Below are 21,471 nucleotides of genomic sequence, written 5' to 3' on the forward strand. Positions count from 1 at the left end.
AGCAACAGTAGTAGTAGTAGTAGTAGTAGTAGTAGCGGCAACATAAATTTTAGTGGGAGCAGTAAAAATTCAGAAAAGTAAAATGGAATACTTAAACGATACACAAAATAACATTCGCAAAAGTATTACATATAACTATATTTTCCTGGTTGTTACATTTTTCCCTGCCTCCATTTCTCTCTCCCTCTCACCCCATATCCCCTCCCTCTACTCACCCTTATGTGCACTAATTAACACGGAAGTTTCAGAACAAACCTTTTCCACCCCTGACCCACCCTATCTCCAACAACATCCCCATACGGACCTTGCCTGCCCCAGTCTTCCCTCCTTTCCTCCCTTCCTCTTCCCTCTACCACCGTAACCCTAACCCTTCCCAGTCACAATCTCCCTCCCTCCCACCTTTCCGGGTCCCAGCCACGCCACACCCTCTCTTCCTCTCTCCCTCCCCGACTTCTTCCCTCTCACTCTCCGATGGGCCTCACTCCCTAATCTTCTCTTTCTCTTATTCCTCTTCCAAGCCGTGTCCTTGCATTGCCCTCCTCCTTCCCCTTCCCAGTACCACCCTCGACTCGCCCAAGACTCTGTCGACCCCTAACCCTCCTCTGTTTCTTCCTCGTCTATCTTCCCGAAAGGAAAACGCGTACTGCTCCTCCAATACACAGCCATGAGCACTGAATACAGAATAAAAACATCTCGCATCTAGAAAACTGTGAAGATAAATGGAACTTCAGAACAAACTCGCCCAGATTAACTTTGCTTTCCAAAACCCTCCTCCTCCTTCGTCCCTCACTTTCTCAACTCTTCCATTCTTCTCTCCTTTCCTCTTAATACGCCTCCATGGACCTCCCACAACAGGCAAATTCGTGAAACGGACATAGAAAAAAATGTTATTTGCAAATTTATAAAAGCGAGAAAATATATTCAAATATGTTTGATATTATTTTAGTTATTATTTTGTAGTTTTAATAATCCTTTAGGTTTGTACTTGATTTTCTGGTATAATTACTTTTTTTCTATTTCAAATCACCAGGAAATGTCTGCAATGCACTTTTGGGGGGCAATGTCTCGTGTTTACTTTTTAGAATGTATGGTGCGATGGGCTATTTTATTTTCTTCAATTTTCAATGTCTTAAAATTTTCATTAATGTACTACATGATTCCCATCACCATTCCCCTATCAGCTTATTCAATATCTTGTTGTCTCTACTAATCAATTCTGCTTTCTCTCAGCTTTACACTTTTTATACAACGCGATAACAACACCTCCCAAAGCGTCATGTTTTAAAAGTATATAAATTGAAATTGTTAAGCAGGTCACCTCCACGCCTACTAGGCAGAAGAGGAACAATAACAATTGTTTAATAGTCAATGACAGCTTCTCACCTGTCATCGAACTTACAGGTGTGCGGCGGGTCAGTAACCATGTAAGACATACAGCGCATTACAGGTGTACAATAACAGGAGTTCAGTATAACAATAACAACCAAATTCCCACTTTTTGGCGCCATGAGGCGTCTGATGCGTCATTACAACACCTTCAAAGCTCCCACATATTGCAGGTATAACGTGGAGGTGATGGACGGGGCCGGCGGCAGGGGCGGTGGGGTGAGAGCCGAGGTCCGGATCACCAGCGTGGCGCCTCAGGACTCCTCGGTGATCGCCTGCACCGCCACCAACAAATACGGCAGCCACATCCACCACATGGAGCTCCGCGTGCAGGGTGAGCCGTGGCTCCAGAGTATTACACAAAGATGCATACCCACCCTGCCTCCAGCCCGACACAGATTGATGGTTAAATATAATGAATGACGACACATTACGGAACAACTGTTAGCTTCATAGTATATCCGCACATCCGCTTACATATACATGACAATAAATTATCACACAGCTACCTAAACACACATACGAATATAAAATCCTCAACCGCCTACCCCCCCCTTGACACACACACACACACACACACACACACACAAATATATATGCCCGTACCCAATCACACGCCTACCTCCCTCCCTCCCTCCCTCCCTATGTATACCTACCTACCTACCTACCTACACACACACACACACACACACACACACACACACACACAAACACACACCATGATTTCCATTTGTCAATTACAATCATCATTCCGTGATAGTTGCATTAAAATTTGCTTGTATATTTTAGCTCCATGGTTGCATACTTGCAATAAACCATTAATTGTTTTCTATTATTATTGCACACACATAAACAAACAAACATGCACGCACACACACACAACCGCAAAGCTGCTCATGCACCTTCCTCTCATCCATGCCCTTTACTGACCCCAACAAAATCCAGGAAATCCCGTGTAGGTAAGATTACCGAACGTTTTATTCCCACCAGTACAATACACGCAGAGGGATCAACAACGACACCATCCATCCATCCATCCACCCATGCATACATACATACATACATACATACATACATACATACATACATACATTCATACATACATACATATACACACATACATTCATACATAAATACATACATACATACATATTTCTCGTTAGTTCATGAATAGACGCTTTCTTAACCCTCTTCTTCACCACCGCACACAGAAAAGTCTTTAACTCAGTGATAAGAAGAGAAGGCAGAGCATGAGCTAAACAAAAAAGAATACTGAAGCACACTGCCATAAAAAAAGAAACCACGAGATTTCAACAAATTCAAATACATAAAACCTACAGGGATCGGCTATGTAACAAGCGTAAGAAGGATTTCACATTTTTTGCTCTACATTCACAAACGAAAAATCTGTATCACTTTTTCTTTTTCGCTTTTTATATCTTCCTTTGTTTTCTGTACTGGGAATGTATATAGCAGGCGTTTCTTGTTTTCATAGCCGTAATAATGAAAGAAATGCAGACGATCAAGTAACGCCCATTTTCACAGCGCTTGTTCTCTCCCCTTGTAACGCAAAAGAGTACAGACGGTCAAGTAACGCCCATTTTCACAGCGCTTGTTCTCTCCCCTTGTAACGCAAAAGAGTACAGACGGTCAAGTAACGCCCATTTTTACAGCGCTTGTTCTCTCCCCTTGTAACGCAAAAGAGCACAGACGAGTCAACTAACACCCATTTTTGCTGCACGAAAGCTTGCTGGGGGAACCGTCGGGAGTGTAGGCGGCGAGTGAGTGAAGTGACGTTCCCCCGGGCGTACGCTTCCCGTTAGTTGGTTAGTCATTATCCGAACGGAAAAAAAGGTGACTCTGCTCTTTCCACAGGCGAAGAAAACAATTGTTATGCTCTTCAGATCAAATAACGACCATATTGTAGGTATTATAAGACATTTTCGCTTTTCACATCAGCTATTTCTAAAGGTCAAAGAAGGGGTTAATCAGGTTCTAATGAGTGTTTCTTTAGGTTCACGGTACAGAAGAGGGATCAAACTACCACCAGGGTCATAAAGCTTTTCACATCAGCTATTTCTAAAGGTCAAAGAAGGGGTTAATCAGGTTCTAATATGTGTTTCTTTAGGTTCACGGTACAGAAGAGGGATCAAACTACCACCTGGAACATAAAGCTTTTCACATCAGCTATTTCTAAAGGTCAGAGAAGGAGTTAATCAGGTTCTAATGAGTGTTTCTTTAGGTTCACGGTACAGAAGAGGGATCAAACTACCACCTGGGACATAAAGCTAATCCTGGAAATGTCCCAAACTCCTGCGAAAGCCTTGTCAAATATGTGAACTTGGGCGACGAAATGTTTAGCAATACGGCCAATATGTCTTTTATGCCGTATACATAAGAGAATAAAGGTAATACCCTCCGCTCCATATAAGTCCCTTAGTGTCTGTGATGGATCAGTGTGCTGCGGGTTTTACGTTTCCTTTACTTTACATATTGGATTCGTTATACTCTAAATAAAAACGCAAACGAAAGAGAAAAATCGCGTTTATTGCTTCAAAGGCGAATAAAGAATAATTATTAAACATTATCCGCCATATTAACTATTTTCTAGCGAACTCGGTGCGTCTCTTTACAATGCTGAAAAGAAACAAAGAACAATATCACACGTTTGCTCTGCAGACAAACGAAAGAGAAAACGAGAACATATTTTTTTTGTTCTATCATATACAGTTTTTTGTACCCTCGCTCCGCGCCGCACCTGTCGATCAGCCTCACCCCCTGACCTTTCCCTCCCCCTGCAGACGCCCCCGAGGCACCCCGCGACCTGAGGGTGAGCCGGGAGGGCAGCAGGTCAGCGACGGTCACGTGGGCGGCGCCTCCGTCCCCCAACACGCCCATCACTCACTACGTCATCCACCTCAAGGCCCAGAGTGGTGAGTTACCTTCCAGTCTCGCCCGGTATCTCTCTCTCTCTCTCTCTCTCTCTCTCTCTCTCTCTCTCTCTCTCTCTCTCTCTCTCTCTCTCTCTCTCTCTCTCTCTCTCTCTCTCTCTCTCTCTCTCTCTCTCTCTCTCTCTCTCAATTTTATAAAACAAGTGTAATATTAATTAAAATCACAAGGTACGATTCTAAGGCAAGCCTGATTGGAAGTTTGCTAAAATTAAAACAGTCCGCCCCACTCCATCATGGCGTGGAAATGGCAAATACTTCAAAAATAGGTGTTCGAAAATAGAGCTTCAATCTGAGGGAAAGATGAGAGCAATTCAGTCAGCCGTCAATTTCCAGAAGGTAAGGCACTCCCACGCCCGCAGGAAATCCCGTAACGATTCAAAGTCTAGGTCAGAATTTGCACAAAGCCTCTCAAGCGTATATATGTTAAAAGGTGATGGACAAAGTCGGATACAGTTCTATAACCTTTGAATTTTATTGGTCACTCACTCCAATCTGCATAACTGAATCTTTAGAGGAAATTCTGAATACGATTAATTTGGCTTGTGTTGATAATTTCAATGAATATGTTTATATTTGTATACACGATTCATGAGCAGTTTCCTCTTAATGTTATGCAACACAATATATATGTAGACTGGAAATCATGGACTATAATTGAAATTCGGTAAGTTATTGGACCATAAAAACTATATTGAAATGTCTAATATCATTGTGGTTATTGAATTATTGCATTGCCTCATTTTGGGGGACAATGTTCAGTTCTATCCTAACTTACTCTGCTGTCTGATTATTTAGTCTGCTTGTCTGTTTGTGGATCGTTCTATCTGTCCGTTTTAATGCCTTTGTCTGTATTTATGTCTGTCAGCCTCTCTCTCTCTCTCTCTCTCTCTCTCTCTCTCTCTCTCTCTCTCTCTCTCTCTCTCTCTCTCTCTCTCTCTCTCTCTCTCTCTCTCTCTCTCTCTCTCTCTCTCTTCCACCTACAAACAATATGACGTAACGTAGCACTATATAATCACGCTGTACACACAATAAAGGCACCATCCCCTTAAAGCCACGCCACACGCCGAGGTCCTGGCGCAGTGGTCGGCGGCAGAAGTCAACTCCCGCTCGAGGGAACAACAAACTTTTGTGTCCAGTGAGTTACTATTCCAGTCCCTTGTCCATGTACCTGGTTGTATGGGTTCAAGGATGTCACTCTCTTGATTGATTAAGCATAAACGGCGGCGGTGAATTGCCACTTAAGAAAAGGAAGACGCATCTCCTATAATTGTGTATCTATCTGCTTTTTTTTCATTGATATTATGCGGATGTTTTGATTTTTCCCTCGCGCTACCATCACACAAGTTGGGTTCACTTAGGTTTCTCTTTCCCTGACTGCATATTTTATTAAAGGCTTTTATATGTGTATTTCAAATCTAGTTGAAAACAGACTTACCAGACGGTAACCTGACCCCACTGGATGGTGACCTAGCCCAGGCAGCCTAGTCCCCCGTAATAGTAAACTGGCCTCTCTTATCGCTACATCTCCCTCACAGCCTCATGGGACAGCGTGAGCACCAGGCAGCAGCGGGCAGAGGGCAGCACCACCTCGGCAGTCCTCAACGACCTTTTGCCCGCCAAAGTGTATCAGGTGAGCAACACACACACACACACACACACACACACACACACACACACACACACACACACACACACACACACACACACACACACACAGACACACCATACCCCCACACCCTTCACCCCTAAACAACTACAGAAGTAACCCTCATCTTCAATAAGCTACAAGAACCAACTCTTTGGAGCCATTCGTTTATCTCATCTATACCGCGGTCTGCCTCCTCTTATAGGTTCACAAGTTTAAAGATCCCCGGCAGGAACTCTCCCACACAGACTAGCGTGATGTAAGGCCTGGTAAAAATATCCCTCCCGCCCGTCAGATCCGCGTGGTGGCCGTGAACAGTGTGGGGGAGTCGCCGTCCTCTGAGCCCCTAACTCTACGCACTGAGGGAGAAGCACCGAGCGCCGCCCCCGTCAAGGTTCGGGCGGTGGGCGTTACTTCTCGGCAGGTGAAAATTACATGGGCACCGCCTGATTCCGACTCTTGGAACGGCCAGCTCATGGGTTACTACGTGGGACACCGGCTAGATGGGTGAGTGTGGGCGGGGAATAAAAGGAAAGGTGAGGAAGGAGAGTTAAAAAGACAGCTATATAGGGAAGGGACTGTGAGCGGTTGGAAGGAAAGAGAGTTAGTTAGTGAATAGGGAGAGATGGGGAAGACTTGCGATGAAGATGGAATGCAAGAGTGACTGAGATAAAGGAGGAGGAGAGTGTGATAAGAATGGGATGAGGAAGAGAAGACGGAAAGGAGAGGAGACGAGAAAGAATAAAGTAGGAATGGGAGAGGGATAAGACTGAGGAGTGGAATGATGACAGAAAAATAAGTAAATGAACAAAGTGAAAGCAGGAAACGAAAGAATAAATAAAAAAAAAGCCGTGAACAACATAAATGGCCTATTAATAAAACTGTTATCCACACCTTTCATTCTGGTGCTCAGTCTTTAACTTTTACTTCTTTATTTTCAACCCTCCAATATTCTGATTTCTCTCTCTCTCTCTCTCTCTCTCTCTCTCTCTCTCTCTCTCTCTCTCTCTCTCTCTCTCTCTCTCTCTCTCTCTCTCTCTCTCTCTCTCTCTCTCTCTCTCTCTCTCTCTCTCTCTCTCTCTCTCTCTCTCTCTCTTTCTCTCTCTCTCTCTCATACCCACAGTCGGGATCACCATGCCATCATAATCACGCCAATACCCTTTTCTTTCCTCCCCTTCAGCGTCATCAAGAGCGGGCGGTCCTTCAGCTTCAGCACGGTGGGGATCACGCCCGGGGCCACCGAGGAGTCTTACATCGTGGACGGCCTTGAACGATACACGCGCTACATCTTCGTGCTGCAGGCCTTCAACGCAAAGGGGCCGGGGCCTCTGTCCACTGAGGTCTCCGCCACCACACTGGAAGACGGTAGGAGGCTTACCGTTTGATAGGATCTGGGGTATCAAACGTAAATGCATGAGATGTCTTCATTGTGCGGCCTTGTTTCTTGTAAGGTTTCCCGTGTGAGGGAGACGAATAAATCCATGTAAGCTTTTCAATGTGTGGTCTTGTAACTTGTGAACGTTATCTTGTGGGCTCTGTTGGTCAGCCCGATGATGGCGAGTGAGAATATTCCTTTAGGATGACGCTGATGTTATCTCTCAGATATTTGGATATTCATTTGTCTGATGATTTTAATATCAATTTATAGTTTATTTTTGCAAAAATATACTCAACATTTACAAAAAATAAAATAAAGTAAAGTAAAAAATATTATAGGACCAGTTAGCCCACATGACCTTAACCTTTAGCCGTGATTTCAAATGGCGATGAGAGTTACGTCATTATACATGTGTAGACCAAGTTTAATCAATCCAGGTCAAATGGTTCTCCGACTGGTGATGACAACATAAAAAAATGACGCGCAATGCTAAAAACAATACTGCTTCCGTTGTCACGAGCAGCAATTAAAATGCCCATCAAAAATATGATTGCTAAAATCAAAATACAGCAGCCATATAATAAAGCTGAAGGAATTACTAAATATTGACCAATTGTTTTAAATGATTCCGTTATACTAAATATATAATACATAACTTTTATTTATCCTTTTCTGTTATGTTTTATTTCAGGCTCATTCGCAAACTGGAAAGAATATATTCAAAATAAAACAAAGCCAGAAAAAACATTCCCGGTATATTTAGGAACACCGCCAGCTTGGGGGTCGAGGAGGGGGGGAGGGAGAACCAGCGCTGCCATTTAACTTTTCCTCTAAGGCATTACAAACGTTCTCTTTTTTATCCAACCCCCAGTGCCCGAGGCGCCGCCGGGGGAAGTGAGCTGCGTGGCGATGACCTCCACGCGCCTGGAGGTGTCCTGGTCGCCGCCGCCCCCCGAGCTGAGCCACGGCCGCGTCACCTCCTACACCCTCACCTACACCCCCATGGACGACCACACGGGTGAGTCATGTATTGTGTGTGTGTGTGTGTGTGTGTGTGTGAGACAGACATGCAGACAGACAGACAGACTGACTGACAGAAGCTGAGTTATAAGCAAACACACAATACTGACTGGAAAGGAAAAATATGAAAACGCAGAGACACCAAGAGAATACAAGAATATCGAATATAGTTCAGAGTCTGACGGAGCGAAATATACTAACACACACACACACACACACACACACACACACACACACACACACACACACACACACACACACACACACACACACACACACACACACACACACACACACACATATGCAGTCGAGCATGGACACAAGCAATAAAACATTCAGAGATGCAGGCAGGAACACACCGACGTAGAAAGGGATATCTTTTATGTAATTTTTCAAGTTTTGCAAAATAAACTCAGACGCTTTGGCCTTCCCTACACACAACATATACACCTTCCATACAAATAGATCTCAACCCTTCCTTCTTTTAGTCAAGCTTACTCTAAATTTACACCTCTTGGCCAAGTGAACACGTTTTATCAAAATCTCTAGCAATCGTCCTTTCCTTTGCCCACAGATACAGCAATTAGTCAGATCTTTCAAAGCGGTAAGCCCCGTACAATACAATACAAACACGCTCGGGATCTGTTCTACATGTCTTCACTTACTTCCTATATCTCCTTAGTCCTTAAAATACCCTACAGTTTCCGCAGAGATATGGCAGGCCTTCCCCTCTGCACCCAGATATACCCAAAGTCCCTTACAATGCAGCTCAAGCTCACTAACCGCTCCTCTACTTTCCAATCGGCATTAGCCATCACCACTCTACACCGAAATACTTTACAACGTTCCCTCTCTGGCCAGGTTTGCCCCCCGGCGAGTCCCGCGTGGTGAACGGTCCCAGCGCTACCATCGGGGACCTCGAGAGGCACACCAACTACTCCGTGACCGTCGCCGCCGCTACCAGCGCTGGGGTGGGCGCCGCCTCCCGCCCCGTCAACTGTGCCACCGAGGAGGATGGTGAGTGACAGGGGAGAGGAGGAGGAGGAGGAGGAGGAGCTGGATGAAGAGAGGAGGAAGAGGAGGAGCTGGATGAAGAGAGGAGGAAGAGGAGGAGGAGGAGGAGGAGGAGGAGGAGGAGGAGGAGGAGGAAGAGGAGGAGGAGGAGGAGGAGGAGGAGGAGGAGGAGGAAGAGGAAGAGGAAGAGGAAGAGGAGGAAGAGGAAGAGGAAGAGGAAGAGGAGGAGGAGGAGGAGGAGGAGGAAAGAAAACTGCTTAATTAAATAAATAAATAAGTGCGTCATTTGAGTAAGCAACTATTAGCGACATGAAAGCCTAGATATTGTAGCTTTATGGACCACACTGACAGAATTTCTAAATCCTCCAGTGCCTCAAGCCCCCGTGAGCATCAAGGCCGTGGTGGGGGGCGCCAACAGCATCCTGGTGGCGTGGTCGCTGCCCCCACGGACCCACGGCGTCATCACCAAGTACCTGCTGTACATGCGTGCCCCGCCTGACAGGGACCCCATCAGGAGGATTTTACCCCCTCAGGTGCGTTTATAATCCTCTTTGTATTTTTACGGTACTAAGATGAAGCAGAAACATGGCTAATTTTAACCTAACAACACAAGAGTGGTAGCCAATATAATTTTATAAAGCAGACGAAACGAACATGCAAACGAGAAAATAACTCACTTCTCCTTCCATTAAACATCAGTTATTCAATAGACAACGTGTGTACAGTTTTTACACCACCGTTACTTCCTAAAAATAACTCGGCCAGTGTGACAAGAACCACTTCATGACCTCTCAGAATCGCTGGCTCGAGGTGACGGATCTGGAGCCCAGACAACGCTACGAGTTTTGGGTCGCGGCCGCCACCAGGGTCGGGGAGGGACCCGCCTCGCCCGTGGTGTCTGCGACGACCTCAAACACCGGTAAGCCACGAGCAGCACAGAAATAAAATAAGTAAAATGTTAAACAAACCCTTAAGGGAAAAGAGTGAACGTGCTCAATCACCTCAAACCACGGAGTTCACATTCAACGCGGTAATGGAACAGGAACTGAATGGCTAGCAATCCCTAAAATATTGTATATCAATTACTATTTTGAATTATTGAATGAGTAGGTACAGCACGCGCACCGCGGCTAAAGAACAGGAAAAAAATAAACAGCAAGTCTTTCTAAAAAGGCTATCAAATATATTCCGGTTATTTTTTTACAATATATTTTGAAATAAGTAATTATTAGATTCACGGGTTGTGATTAGATTAATTTATTTGACAAGCGACTTCTTGTGGAGGGTAAAAATAAATCAAAGTGTATTGCGAGATAAAAGGTCAGCACATCATTTCAAAACTCATCAAAATATATATAAGTTGAGTGACCTTGTTTGCTTTTTCAACAGTTGCCGCAGGAATCCAAAGCGTGGGCGGCGACGTGCGTGCCGCCAAGGGGACGGACGTGATCCTGGCCTGTCCTCACGTGGGCCTGCCCGAGCCGACCATCACCTGGCGACGCAACAATGCACCTGTGACGCGGGAGGCCAGGTATGTGTGTGGGGAGGGGGGGATTTATACGGTTGATATGAATATGTTTCCACGCTCTATAATATAAATTAAATTATCCATATCCAACAGCAACACTTCCAGATCTTTCACTTTATCGTAATAGCCCATCAAACAAAACAGAATGACGCAAGTCGAGCTACATTGCTTCTATACCTAATTCTGATACCTTGAAAAAATGTTGAAAGAGAAGCAATAAAATAGACATAAAAGAAAAAAAGAGTAACTGCTTCAAGAAAATTATACAGAAAAATTAAGAAAAATCAATCGTTACAGCAGCTGTAGAACTTCACATACCTGTTAAAAGTTCCATTAACATTAATATTTTGTCTCTTCACGCCCCTCCCTTACTGTGCCCAAATGTGACCTAATCCCTAATACCTTCGCCCTTCTTCAGGTACGAGCCGCAGCCTGACGGAGGACTGTTGCTTCGGGACTGTCAGAGGGCAGACTCCGGAAACTACACGTGCCACGCCTCCAACAGACACGGCTCAGACCACGTCCAGTACACCCTCACCGTGATAGGTAGGGCGTGGAAGGAGGAAGAATGGGAGACGAGGAAAGATGGGAGGGAAGGATGAGGCAAGGAAAGAAAGTGGAAATAAAGGAGAGAAGGAAGGAGGGAAGGACGACAGGAAAATATGGAAGGAGGGAAATGGGACAACAAATAAAGATAGGAGAAAAGGAGAAAGGAACGAAAAGAAGGAACAGAGGTAGGAGGAAGAGAAAGGGGGAAGAGAGGGAGAAAGGAAAACAGTGCAGGGGAGTTGGCGAGATTCTCAGCGAGCAAGAAAAAAGGTCACTTAGTTGATTAAAAAAAAAGGAAAAGCGATAAATTAAGAGCGCGTCTATGGTTTTAATAATGCAAGTGGTGCATGCGTGACCAAATTGTTCAAGCATTAAAAAATCACCTATAAACATGATGCCTTTCTAACCCACAGTCCACTACGCAATGAAGCAAAACTACGACCGATTTGTACAACTGGTCACCGAAAAGTAGACATTCACTGAGGAAATTCAGACTTTCTTTATTTTTAGGCAATTCTTCCCTCCTATTAGTCAGCGAACTTGAGACAGCTGTTTGTTCACTATCTTTCCTTCCTCATAGTCCCCCTTGGGTTGGCCTTCCTTCACTGGAACAACCATTTTCCTCTCTTAGTACGTGATAGCGAGGGTCAGCTTTGTTAAGTATTTGTCCTCCTCCTCTCTAACAGTCCCTCCCGGCGCCGCACTCCTGCACTCCCTTGGCTCGACGCCCAATACGGTGACGGTGTCGTGGCGCCCCGTAGATGACGGCGGCGCCCCCATCAGGAAACTGACTCTAACCTGGCGCGCCGACCCCGGGGAGTGGCGGGAGGTGACCCTGGCGCGGCACCTCACCCAGTACACCCTGCGAGGTCTCAAGTGCGGCACCGAGTATCATCTGTACCTCACCGCCCACAACAAGATAGGTAGGCTGAGGGTTATCATTAATTTGGATCTACAGTTGTAAATAGTGTTGCTCATTCAACATTTAGCCTGCTACAGTTTTCTTTATTACAGGTAAACAGTTATGATATTGTTTCTTTTTCAAGCTACACCGTCAGTCACAAAAATATTCCAATGTACTTTTTTCCTCAAGAACTGTGTGTTATTTGTACGTGTTCCCAAAGCATGTGTTTTTACGCCTCATTCAGCATCTGCAAACTGTTTCTAAGCACCACCTTTATTCGATATCTTTAGTTTTCTGTCTATTGCATGATGCTGTCCTGTCCCCATCCCTGTGCTCACATTATTTCTTCTCCTTCAGGTCCCGGGGCAGCCAGTGACGTCATAACGGTCCGCACCAAGGGTAACAGACCAGCCTCGCCTCCGCAGCACCGTCTGGTGGCTGTCAACGCCTCGGCGGCCACGATTCGGCTCAACTCGTGGGCCGATAAGCACTGCCCCATCTCAGCCTTCGTTGTGAAGCTTAGGCCAGCCAGCAACAGGGAGTGGCAGATAGGTGAGTGACTTTTAATGAAGGATGGAGGCCTGTGAAGAGTGCTAGCGGCTGTAGCTATAAAGATACTGAAGGTTACTGCACACCACGGAAGCATGAAAGGTTTTGGACAGTGTTCTCTGCTGGAGGTCAATTTATGGGTGTTTGGAACTGTGGACGATTTTTATTGCGTCTTGTAGAACTACTGCGCGTGATGCACGACGATGTGGAGCTAGTTCTATATGTCCTTGTGGAGAGTGCTTGCTGCTGGGTCTAGAACGTTGCCGACCGTGGCTGCAAAACGAGTGTGTCACCAATATTATGTTGAGTTATGGTTCTGCGTAGGCTGTGGACAAAGCCAGCTACTGGGGCCAAAGTGTTGCCGAGTATGGTCGCCAGACAATGTTAAGTTAGGGCTATATAAAAGTTGTGAGGAGTTATTATAAGGGTTATTAGTAAAAAAGAGTAGAGCTTGATATTTTCGACTTTTGGTACACTTTTAAGACAAGTAATGAAAAGCAACTGAAATATAACTTTGATCAATAAAGTCGCGGTTAAGGTATGAGGTACATGCCTGGGACGACAGAAAAGCATAGAACCACTAAACTAAAAGTATTTATCCCTAACAGATCCAATGTAAATATCCCTAAGTCAATAGTCGTGTGAGTCTAATCCTAAATCCACCTAAAATATCCCCTTCGCCCCTCTGCTCTTCTTCAGTGAGCGGTCGTCTGCCGGGGAAACAGACGGAGTATACGATGGGGGACCTGGTGCCATCCACGCCCTACGAGCTGAGTCTCACTGCCACCAACCCGGCTGGGGACACCACCACCACCTACTCCTTCACCACACACAGGATCATGGGAGGTGCGAAGGAGGAAATGGGATGAGAGAGAGAGAGAGAGAGAGAGAGAGAGAGAGAGAGAGAGAGAGAGAGAGAGAGAGAGAGAGAGAGAGAGAGAGAGAGAGAGAGAGAGAGAGATTACCTAACAGCAACATTCTCTCCCATTTCCACTCCCTGTCCAGATCGCCTGCAGGAGGGGTTGGGTCCTATCGGGGGCGGGATGCTGGGGTCGTCAGGGGGCCGCGGTCCGTCCCCAGAGGAGGTGTTTACTGACCCTGCCTTCATCGTGCCCATCGTCATCTCCTGCATCGCCCTCGTCTCCATCATCATCGCCATCACACTATGCCTCAGGAGAAGTGAGTAAAACTGTCTGGTACTCACAACCTCGAAGCACTATTTTCTGTGTGACGCTTGACTATAGAAAATCGGCCATTTGAAGCAAAACTAAAGCACAACGTCTTCATTTGGGATATAAAGTTGTTTCTTAATCGTCTTCATCTCCTTCTCTTGGCTGTTTCCGTAAGGGGTCGCTACAGAGGATCATCATTTGCCATATATTTCTGTTCTCTGCATTTTCTTGTCACGCCAACCCTCTGCATGTCCCATCTTGCAACATATATATAAACATTCTCTTTGGCCTTCAGTTTTTTCATTTTGCCGAGGAGCTTCATCTCAAGCATCCATCTCCTAGTAAACCCAAACTCTCTCTTCCCCACATATCCTCACCTCCTCAAGTTGCCCTCCGAATCTAGGCTCTCACCCTAATATATCGTTGTGTACTGCCCATTAATATCACTTTAAACTTCCGGAAAACTTAGACCATAGTGCAACCCCGATACACCCGTTTTCTATGACCTTCACTTGACTATAGAAAACCAGATTTGACGGTAAACTTCAGTAAATCATCTTCCTTTACGATATGGTGTGGTTTTCGTACTAATAATTGCAGAACCGATCGCAGGGCATGACGGAGGGGGCCACGGGGAGGACGGTGACCCCTCCCTCACCCCAGCAGCCGAGAATAAGAGTAACCTGGCGGCGAGGGAGCAGTACTACGCCACCGTCAGGAAGCCAGCGCCCTCACCCATCCACGATGTCAACGCGCTGGAGAGGATACCAGGTGTGGGGGTGTGCCTTCAGGTGTACTGGTGTGTGTGTGTGTGTGTGTGTGTGTGTGTGTGTGTGTGTGTGTGTGTGTGTGTGTGTGTGTGTGTGTGTGTGTGTGTTTGTGTGTGTGTGTGTGTTTTGTGCTAATTTTTTTCTGTTTTTTTTCTGTGTGTAAATACGATAGAGGCCAATGAATTTATACAAGAACAATTTTGCTTTTTAGTCCTACTTTCTTATAGTTCTGTATGAAATAATGTGAAAAATCTGTTATTTATTATTCAAGAAAAACGAGGCAAATCATAAACATGCAAAGACCCACTTATAGTTTTGTATGCAATAATGTGAAAAATCTGTTATTTATTATTCAAGAAAAATGAGGCAAACCATAAACGTATAAAAACAATAATATTTTGTAGTTCTTGATAATATCACAATTCAACAACCTTTCTTAAGTTAATTAGTAAAGTAAGTACGTGAGAGGGCACCTGTATATCGACACAGGTGCGAGTGTAGGTAGAGGCTGTATACCTAACTCTTCCTCTGTTAGTGTTGTCGCCTTTAAGGTGTGCTTTTGTAGGTAGAAATTTTATCCTACTCTGCCTCTTTTTTTATAGAATACGCAGAAGACATATACCCTTACGCCACTTTCCAAATCCAGCGTCAGGAAGACTCCATCTCCACGCACTTCCAGACCTTTGTGTACCAAGACCCCCGCAGGGCTACTGTGGAAACCTTGGCCTACAGGAAGGTATTATTAACTAATAAAAAGCACCACAAGGTCTAAGTAATAATGTCATCCAGACAAAAAGGAATGACGGTGTGCAACATGAGAAGAAATGTCTAATCACCTATTTTTGCATATAGTTATTACTTGGCATAGGTTAGCTAAAAATTCATAACTGTTATTGCCTCTTCCCGTCAAAATATCTATGGGAAAATTACTGTGTTGGGACGTCATGCGCATCCAAGAACCAGACTGCCTGGAAGACTTGCTTACATAGACCTTGATGTAGTCCAATACGAAGATTTAACATGAACAGTAAAAAGATAAATTTGCATATAGTTAGACTTCACCACATTTAGAACTATCCTATGAGCGTCACGAGGATAGCATTGAAATTATGAAGCGTTTTAGTTTTACACTAGAAAATATTCGTATCATGCACTTTAACAACTTTCATGTATTTGATTATTTTTATCCTCCTCTTGCAGGGCGGGAACGGTAACGGTGAGGGAAGAAGTGGGAGAGAAGGAGGCGGTGGAGGAGGTGGTGGAGGTGGAGGGGGAGTAGGAAGAGGAGGAGGAGGAGCTGGTGGCGATAGAGGAACGCCTGGTATGGGAGGAATGGGAGGAGGACATGGACAAGGAGGAGGTGGAGGAGGAGGCGGAGGAGACCGTGTGATAGGAAGTGGTGGTGGTGGTGGAGGTGGTTTAGGAGGAGGAGGGGGAGTAGGCGGAGGAGGAGGAGGAGGTGTGGAGAGGGACAGTGATGACTACGCCCGCGTGAAGAGGTGTCGTCTGAAGTACGGCGGGGAGAGCGAGGATTACGATGACAGCTTCAACAGCGACACGGACACGGATCACGCCGCCTCGTCACGGACCGAGAGCTCCTCGCACCTAGACGACGCCCACCACACGCCGCTCACCTCCTCCCGCAACCACCACCACAGTAAGTCTCACACCTGCCTCACCACACACACACACACACACACACCACAACCCTCCCCCCCCCCACACACATACACATTTCAACCTTTAAGTACCCAGATTGTTCATGTTAATAGAAGTAAGTTTCAGGTAGGAAAGCCACGGAAGGTCGAAAGAGGAGGTAAAGAGGTAGTAGCGAGAATGGGAAGAGTGCTCAGGGAGAAAGCAATGAACAGCCAGGGTAGAAAGGAAAGCGATTAAGGAGATGAAATTTTGTCATTTATTTTGCTCTCTAAACAACCCTCCCACGGTTTCCATCCCTCTCTCCGTACTTTTAACTCCTGTTTCCTTTCTGGACGATCTATCTCTGCTGTGGTAGACGGCCAGTGTTCTTTCCCTAAAGCTATCAACAATAGTGTCCCACATGGCTCTGTCCTATATCCCACTCTCTTTCCAAAACAAACTGTCCTATCCACTCTTACGCCGATGACTACTCTGCATTACTCAAAATCGTTTGCCAGATGACCCTCCCAACAAGAACTACATGATTCTGGGCTGAAGGCCGCAAAACGCTTGATCTCAGACCTTGCTATCATTTATGAATGGGGCAAGAGGAACTTGGTGTCCTTCAACGCCTTATAAACTCAAATTTTCCACCTGTCAACTCGACACAATCTTCCAAACACTTATCCTTTATTCTTCGACAACACTCAGCCGTCACCTTCTACACTAAACATCCTCGTCTATCCTTAACTCAAAATCTCAACGGGAAGCCTCATATATCTTCTCTTAATAAATCAGCTTCCTCGAGGTTGGGCGTTCTATATCGTCTTCGCCAGTTCTCTTCCCTTTCCCAATTGCCATCCATATACATGGGACTTGTCCTCCCTTGAATGTAGTATGCATCTCAGGTGTGGGGGAGCTCCACACAACTCATAACACACAACTCTCCTGGACAGAGTAGAGTCTAAGGCTCTCCGTCTCATCAACTCCCCTCCTCTCACTGACATTTTTCTATCTCTTAAATTCCGTCGCAATGTTGCATTTCTTTCTATCTTTTATCGATATTTTCATGCTGACTGCTCTTCTGAACTTGCTAACTACATGCCTCCCACCCTCCCGCGGCCCCGCTGCACTCGACTTTCTTCTCAAGCCATCAAGTCTTCTCTCATCCTTATACTGTCCAAATCCTTTATGCAACAGTTAACAGGCATCTTAATTTTTTCATCCCTTACACTGGGAAGCTTTGGAACACTCTTCCTTCGTCTGTATTTCCTCCTGCCTACGACTTGACTTCTTTCAAGAGGAGAGTATCAGACACCTCTCCACCAGAAATTGACCTCTCTTTTGGCCACTTATCTATACTTTTTTAATAGGGTCAGTGATCGGCGGTTTTTTTTTCCCAAATTATTTTTTTGCCCAAGAGCTGCTTCCTTCATTTCCATTATGAGCAGGCAACACAGAGAAGGGGTCATAAGGAGGAAGATAAGGTTAAGGAAGAAGTATAGTAAATGAGTTAATAAGGAAAAAAATCGTGATAGGAGAGAAGGATAACCAGATAGCATGTTAAGATATAAAGAGAACTGTTCATTGCCGACAGAGGAAAGGAGAGCAGAAAATACCTGGATAATTACTAAACTAAAACAGGAGAGGGATAGCAGGATAAGGAAGGTAGCCATTACAGCCTTGCTAAGACAGGGAAGAAGAAGGTTCAGAAAGTAATGAGAATTGTCCTACTATCGATAGCTTAACTAGAGTAAGACAGGACAGCGAAAGTCAAGACAAAGGCAAACGAGAATATTAAGATCGGTGGGCTGCTTAGTATAAGTCAGGGTAAAGTGGTTGGTAGGGCATCAAAGGTATCCAGCATTGCCCTTATGCCAAGAGATTATAATATAGCGGAAACGAAATTGGAAAGCGGGGGAAAAGAAAGACAATGCATGGATGACTGGCAAAAAAAGAACAATGCAGAAGAGGGCAAGGGGACGGGCAGAGAAGTTTATGAGGAATTTTGCACTGCCAGCCAAGAGTAGAGCAAGACAGCGAGAAAGAGGACAGATATAGACGGGAAGAAGAATGGCAGAGACGATAGCAGAAGGCAGGGCAGGGCAGAGACTAGGGAAGGACAGAGAGGGTAATGAGAACTGTCCCACTACCGGCAGACCTGCTGTACGTGGCCTCCGACGCCAGCACGGTGGCTTCACCACTGCAGGAGAGGAAGAGCCTCCCCCGCCGCTCCCGATCCAGGTAAATACCCGTACACGTGTGTATTGTATGTGTAAGTCACCAGCACAGAATGAAAAATGGCCATACAGAGTAAAAGTTTATGGGAAAGCTGCTATCCTTGGTGCATGAAACACTTTTTATTTACATTATACAAGGACAAGCTACACCAATATATATATATATATATATATATATATATATATATATATATATATATATATATATATATATATATATATATATATATATATATATATATATATATATATATGCCTAGGAATGAATCTTAAGAAATGTTTCACCGTCACATATCATCCATAACCGGGCCCTGAAGACTAACAAAGCGGCACACACGGGTACAAGGAAGCAGCTAGAGGTCTCTGAACCTAGATATGAAGCTCATGAAAAAGTTATTTACCATCTATTTACTCGTCAATAAATCTATCTGTTCAGTTAGTGTGTACAGTGCACGCTCCATTCATCCTTATGTTGTCATCCGCCGCGTGTGCCCACAGGTCCAGCGGGAGTGGGAGCTACGCCGCGCTGGGTGCCGGCAACATGGGGTTAGTAAGCTCTTCCAAGGGTGGCGCGGCAGCAGGCACCGGCGTCATGACAACGGGCGGCAAGGCTCGCTCCCACGGCCACAGCCAGTCCGCTCACCACACCAAAAGCTCCGAGGGTCTGGAGATGAGTGAGACGGAGGTGGACCGAGACAACAGGAGGCGGATCAACGACAACAGACGGCGCCACACCAGCTTCTCCATCGCCGTCTAGCGGCTCCGTGATGCTTTGTCTTTAGTCTAGTTTGTCGGAGTTTGTGACTGCGAAAGCGTGTGTGTTTATTTTCTAACGAGCGAGTTCTTTCACCAAAAGATGAATCGCATGGACGCAACTGAGTCATGGTAGCTTCTATTTTCACATTTAAACTAAACTCACGTACTTTTAACTCTCAAAAATAGATGGAAGTTAACACCGTGCTATCAGCGGATGGGTCGGCAAACTAGCCCGCCCATCGCGGGGCCGGCTAGGCACCTCCGGCCCGAATGTCCATACAGAACCGTCATCCTTGCGGACACTGAGCCAAGGCCTAGAAAGAAGCGTTTGTCCCTCAGTCACGGGGCACACGAGTGACATAATGTCTTGCCTTTCTCTTGATTGGTATGGTACATGTTTTATGGTATTTCAACCCGGTTCCCATTGAAGGACAAATAACAAGCAACTCAAACACACAAAAACGTGTTTACGGGAACACGCAGAAAAAAGAATACACACACACACACACACACACACACACACACACACACACACACACACACACACACACTCACACACACACACACACAAACACGTGTGTACCACAAGGCTTTCTTTCCTCAATAACGGGTGCTTCACAGAGAGGTTCGGTAATGTCATGATCGTCAGAGTGTGTTGTGTATATCGTAAGCTGAATATATATTTCTATTGTATATTCTTGGCGTTGTCAGTGTTATCGATGTAAATAAAATTTTGAATTTTATTGGAAACAATATGAAATTATAAATATATACTGATAGCAAAGAAGTAAAGGCTTCCATTGTACAATACTCTAATAATATTAAGCAAATGTGTATATTAATTATTTCAGCCACCTTCCTTAGACAGGATATAGATTCTTGGGTTGGGTAAACATTCTTGTTTTGGAGGTAAAAATGAAATAAAAGTATAAAATTACTACACTTAGCAACACCTATCTAGGTTTGCTCATTAATCGAAAGCCCGAGGGAAGAAAGACTGAAGTAATTTTCAATGAGTCTCATTGCAGGTAACAACAATTTAGAAAGCTTTGGTTGGATAAACATTACTGATTAAATTACTATTTTTCTAGTACACTACGGGATGCAAAGCAAAGACTCCTGGTAAAAGAAAACGAACGCTTAAGCCGATGACTTGCATCCAAACCTTCATCAGCAGCTGTCCATCGCCAGTGTGTTTCTATGGTTGAGTCCCTTAGATATTTTGTACACTTAGATGAGCGATGTAAACTCTTTGTACTGAGAGGCGCTGTGACCTGCACTCTACTTTAAGGTGTTACACGTAGAAGCCTGTGTCTCTTGGTGCACCACCGGCGGTGCCTCTGGCAGGCCTTTGGTGTATTCGTGGCTTGACCTGCGGCGGACAGTCCCTACAAACATTGTATATTTTGTGCCACACTGCAGCGCATACAGTCTGTTGCATGATGCAGTGAATGTTCTCAGATCCTAACTACTGGATCGAGGTATAAAATGCCTATAACTCCTTTTATGTCCCAAAATTTATCTTGAAATGGCCAATAACTACAAAAAAGCGGTTATATTCTGGGGAATGATCTAAGTAACTTGGGAGTCATTATAAATCTTATATAATTCTGTTGTCAATGTATACCAGTTGTAGTGACTGCGTGTGCAGGTGAGCCTATGGTTGTACCTGTGGGTGTTTTGGTGTCCAGGTGTGTTAAAAATTATACTGAACGTGTCCCTGCCATATCGCCATTAATAAAATTAAAATGTTGAAAGCAATAAGAAAATACTTTGTTTTGCCTATAACATTTAACGATAAACGCTTACTATGAAAACTGATATGGAGTAAGTTGTTCAGAGGGTGTCTTCACATAACGAATACATGACCTGAAGAAAAGGACAACACTGCTCAACCTTGCTCATAAAAAGAATGACCATAGAAGTCAAACAGTTTATACTTTTGTTCAGGAGAGTGTTAATAGTTGTAAA

General features: G+C 44.8%; 1 protein-coding gene across 6 annotated transcripts in view; it reads left to right on the plus strand.

Moving 5' to 3' along the window:
* The window catches only part of LOC127007337 (cell adhesion molecule Dscam2-like), a 376,406-nt gene extending 355,150 nt beyond the window's left edge, over positions 1–21,256 (plus strand). For 2 of the 6 annotated variants that reach the window (XM_050878163.1, XM_050878172.1), the window contains exons 18-38: positions 1,560–1,720; positions 4,188–4,319; positions 5,389–5,472; positions 5,873–5,967; positions 6,278–6,489; positions 7,163–7,347; positions 8,232–8,378; positions 9,242–9,397; positions 9,764–9,927; positions 10,190–10,313; positions 10,784–10,925; positions 11,341–11,468; positions 12,158–12,394; positions 12,733–12,927; positions 13,624–13,770; positions 13,930–14,103; positions 14,697–14,867; positions 15,469–15,602; positions 16,067–16,523; positions 18,664–18,748; positions 19,243–21,256. In XM_050878163.1, coding sequence (XP_050734120.1) covers positions 1,560–1,720; positions 4,188–4,319; positions 5,389–5,472; positions 5,873–5,967; positions 6,278–6,489; positions 7,163–7,347; positions 8,232–8,378; positions 9,242–9,397; positions 9,764–9,927; positions 10,190–10,313; positions 10,784–10,925; positions 11,341–11,468; positions 12,158–12,394; positions 12,733–12,927; positions 13,624–13,770; positions 13,930–14,103; positions 14,697–14,867; positions 15,469–15,602; positions 16,067–16,523; positions 18,664–18,748; positions 19,243–19,501 — 3,589 coding nt within the window. In that variant the 3' untranslated portion in view covers positions 19,502–21,256. Of the gene's footprint in view, positions 1–1,559; positions 1,721–4,187; positions 4,320–5,388; positions 5,473–5,872; positions 5,968–6,277; positions 6,490–7,162; positions 7,348–8,231; positions 8,379–9,241; positions 9,398–9,763; positions 9,928–10,189; positions 10,314–10,783; positions 10,926–11,340; positions 11,469–12,157; positions 12,395–12,732; positions 12,928–13,623; positions 13,771–13,929; positions 14,104–14,696; positions 14,868–15,468; positions 15,603–16,066; positions 16,528–18,663; positions 18,749–19,242 lie in introns of those variants that run through there. The other 4 variants (XM_050878193.1, XM_050878182.1, XM_050878202.1 and 1 more) reach the window with 4 other exon arrangements.
* Positions 21,257–21,471: the final 215 nt, after the last annotated feature.

The sequence above is a fragment of the Eriocheir sinensis genome, chromosome 3 (genome assembly GCF_024679095.1).
Source record: "Eriocheir sinensis breed Jianghai 21 chromosome 3, ASM2467909v1, whole genome shotgun sequence".
Classification (NCBI taxonomy): domain Eukaryota; kingdom Metazoa; phylum Arthropoda; class Malacostraca; order Decapoda; family Varunidae; genus Eriocheir; species Eriocheir sinensis.